Source organism: Gossypium hirsutum, chromosome D11 (assembly GCF_007990345.1).
Source record: "Gossypium hirsutum isolate 1008001.06 chromosome D11, Gossypium_hirsutum_v2.1, whole genome shotgun sequence".
In the NCBI taxonomy this organism is placed as follows: Eukaryota; Viridiplantae; Streptophyta; class Magnoliopsida; order Malvales; family Malvaceae; genus Gossypium; species Gossypium hirsutum.
Window position 1 is genome coordinate 20,245,234 of NC_053447.1, and position 3,934 is coordinate 20,249,167.

The 3,934-nt window shown below is 35.4% G+C and overlaps 1 protein-coding gene across 1 annotated transcript; it reads left to right on the forward strand.

Annotated features, from left to right (window-relative positions):
* Positions 1-1,162: 1,162 nt before the first annotated feature.
* LOC107912840 (protein FD) lies at positions 1,163-2,983 on the forward strand (the record flags this gene model as incomplete). Its single annotated transcript, XM_016841190.2, has 3 exons — positions 1,163-1,795; positions 1,881-1,958; positions 2,217-2,983. Coding segments are annotated over 3 exons (786 nt in total), but the record flags the coding sequence as incomplete, so codon positions are not given.
* Between the last annotated feature and the right edge of the window lie 951 nt (positions 2,984-3,934).

Consider the following 3,934-nt stretch of genomic DNA (forward strand, 5'->3'; position numbering starts at 1 on the left):
TACCCGGATTGCATGGCCCCATGTAATAGAAAGGATGACGAATGACCAAAGTGGAAGGTGGAAAAAGAAAGATAAAGGAAAGAGAAAAAAAAAAGAAAAGAAAGAAAGAGAGAAAGACTAAGGAAAGAGGAAAGGAAAAGGAGGAAAAAAAAAAGGAATGATAGGATTAGGATGCACCAAAATGGGGAAGATGATGGGAGCCACTACAATTTCGAAAATGATGTATCTACCCATACCAAATTGATTCCATTAATCAACCTTTTTTTGTGTGTGTGCGTAAATGTTTGGCCTTATAGCGTCCCTCTTCTTCTTGTAAAAATGTTTGTGCCCCACTTCTCTTACCATATAATAATACCCTAATTAAACACAGTGTAACATGATTTATTTTAAATATGCCTAAAATCTCGACTTAATTTCCCTTTTGTTTTACCAAATTTGTTACATTTTTATGCTTAGGTTTTGGGTAGAGCTATAGGTGTAGCTGCAGCTGTTACAGCCTATTGGAATAGCATCATATTCGTATGGTATAATGAAGTGATAAGGAACAGGTACACCATAGCCTAAAGGTGGACTGACTGACGTATCGACATATATATATATCGTTCTGCATATTAACCCACGGTCGATTTAAGCCACAGAATATGAGTACTGACTGACTGACTGCAGCCTGGCTGACTGCTGAGACAGCGTTAGTGCACTCCCAATGTGGACCATTTTTTCCATGCTTGGAATAGGGGAACGTAGAAGCGACACATGTTGGTAATAATATTAGTTAATACTAACTATAGTATCTGTCCTCTTTCCCTATAACAGAAACTAGATTCTATTGTAAGTTTATTATGCTCTCAACCCAAAGGCCAAGGGGCACTGGCCCAAGTTGCACGATCCTGCTTCAGGCGCGTCGCTGCAGTGTTGTTTCACACTTTTAAACGACCAATGAAACAAAGCAAAGCCTAAAAACCATTGAGGTCGAGATAAGCTTTTGTTTTCTTATTACAAAAATTCTTTCCAATTATCACTCCCTTAATAACACCTTCCTCTCTTTTGTCTTAACTCTCAACTCTCTTCTACTACTTCTACTAGTGGTAAGTTGCATTTAAGCTGAGTTTCACACTGCTTCTCTACAAAGGCTTCTCTGTTTTGTTTTTTTTTTTAATTATCCATATTGTCATCACCCAACAATAACACACCAACATTCAGCCTAAACACACTGTCCTCAGTATCATCATCATCTTCTTCTTCTTCCTCTTCTTCATCATCATCATCATCTTCACCACTCTCTACTCCTTCCCATCTTCACAACCAAACCCATACACCCAAAACTATGGAAGAGGTATGGAAGGAGATTAACCTTGCTTCTCTACATGATAACTCTTCTTCCAGGGAAGGCCTAAATCCCCACAATCCCCATTTTATCCTCCAGGATTTTCTGGCTAGACCTTTCAGCAAAGACCCACCAGCAAATAGGGTCTCCGCAAACGGGGACACCACGTTTCTTGTTTCTCCACCACCGCCACCCCCTGCCACTCTTTTGAGCCTGAATTCGGGTCCCGGCTTTGATTTCCTTGATAACTCGTGTCCTCTCAGGTCTAAGCCGCGTTTGCAAATGCAAAACAACCCCATCTCGGATCTGCCCAATATGAATTGCCCATTTGAAGCTCTAGCGTCGCCTTCTGGTTTGGCTTGTTTTGATAAGAAAAGGTTTCAAGATCCTGATAACAATTCTGGGGATCGACGCCACAAGCGTATGATCAAGAACCGGGAGTCTGCAGCTCGATCAAGAGCTAGGAAACAGGTATGTACTAGTGTGTTTCCCAGGTCATGGATTTCAATAAAAAGGGACGTTAACATTGAGATACTCTATTTTTTTTATATTGCAGGCTTACACTAATGAGTTAGAGCTAGAGGTTGCCCATCTTATGGAAGAGAATGCAAGACTCAAGAGACAGCAAGAACAGGTAAGGTAACTTGTATAGGCTGAGAACCCAAAAAAGAAAGAGAAATTAAAGAACCATTTAGTTTGTGATATTTGACCCAAATCTAGTAATGCAAACAATAAAGCATTGGTATATGGACTGATTGTAGTCAATGTACCAGACCAGTAGTGGTAGTACAAGCCCGTAGAAGAAGAAGAAAAAAGCATTTGGTAAGATACAGTATAAAGAGTATTGACATTGTGCTGGTATTTTTGTGTGTTTGGGGCATGCAAATGGAAGCAGTTACGCGTAGCTGCTGCCACCCCACTTTCTGGAAAGCGCACGCTTCAGCGAACGTCAACGGCTCCATTTTGAGGAAAAGATGGATCGAACCCTGCCTTCCGTCCTTGCTTGCCTGCCTTTTAACAATTAACTTTAATATTATTTTGGCTTCGTATAACAGCTGCAGACTGCATTGGAGGGGTTATGTATGTATGTGTGGGTGGGTGAGAAGACATTTTGGCTTGGGGTAAAATAAGGGAAGAAAGAAAGGGAAAGGGCTGACATATGTAGCTGGGACTTAGGTGTTGGATTGTGTATGTTGTTATGGTTAGACTTAGTCAAAATGTCGTAATTTGGTGGTTATTAAGGTTTTTAATGTTAGCATAACCAAGAAAACAAGATGTGACAACTCCCCGTACCCTAGCCGCCTCACTCAGCAGCACCCTATCTTAAGAAGCCTAGATTTTATGTGACTTTATCCTTTGAATTTTGTTTACATTTTCTATTCCATTTAATATAATACGAAAACAAAAATCATAAAAAAAAATTACAATTAAACCAGTTTCAAGTTTAGCCTTGGATAATGAAACATAAAATAGGAGGATTAAGTATAAAAAATTACAAAAGAGTATGAAAATGAATTGGGAATATTTATAATTCAATTTATTCAACAAACATTATTTTAATAACTTAATAAATCAACCTGTTCTTTGTTCCGTATACGCCTTCGCCTTTGCCTTATTATTTATTCCACTTTATCTGCTTCATGTTTGGACCTGATTGAATTTCCATCCAATAGAGAAATGGCAGCTTTCATTGTTCATGTGTTTGGTTCCCTTTTGAATCAATTCAATTTTTTTTTCACAGCATCCATCCGGTCAAAAAGGTGATTATGATCATGATTTCGTTTTAATTAAATAAATTATTATAAAATTTGAAAAATAACAAATTTAATTTAATTGATTTTATGGTTTTTTTCCCGAATCGATTCATCTAATTATATTAGAAAACTACAAGACATAAGAAAAGATGATAATTATTCCTTTTGTTTGAATTCATAAGTTTATAAATTATTTTTATTTATAAGAATATAATTTTACTTTAAGATAATACTAGAATGTCTTGCACCTTTTGTTGGGATTCAATTTTTTAATTTTAATTATAATTATTTATTAAAATTGTAATATATATTTATTAAAATAATTAACATAGATTAAATCTTAAAATTTTAGTAAAGTAGAGGGATTAACACTAAAATTTTATAGTTATCTTATATGAAAAAAAAGGGGTTTGTGTGCGCTTAGGAACTTTTCATATAAATAGCTAATGAAATTATAAACATTTAGGTAGTAAATCATGTAAAAAAAATATGAAAGTTAAATTTTAAATTCGAGTATAGTATAGAGATTAAAATTAAAATTGAATTGTTTTTATGTAATCTAAATAAAATAAAGGGAGTAGAATTGAAAATTATTTTTATAATGAAAAGAAAAAACATGGGAGAAGATGTGAAGTAAGGAAGGGCTTGGGGGTTCCATTTTAGGGAATTGGTATGACCCAAAATTGAGTAAATTGGATTATCCTTGGAAAAACAATGTCCAAACTTTTGAGTGTTGGAATATTCTAATCCTACATGGTTGCCAAATAAAGAGAAAAAGATATGGGTAAAATATTTGACTTGAGAATTTGTTTATTTGTTTTTGGCTTATTATGCACTAACACTGTGGCTATCATGA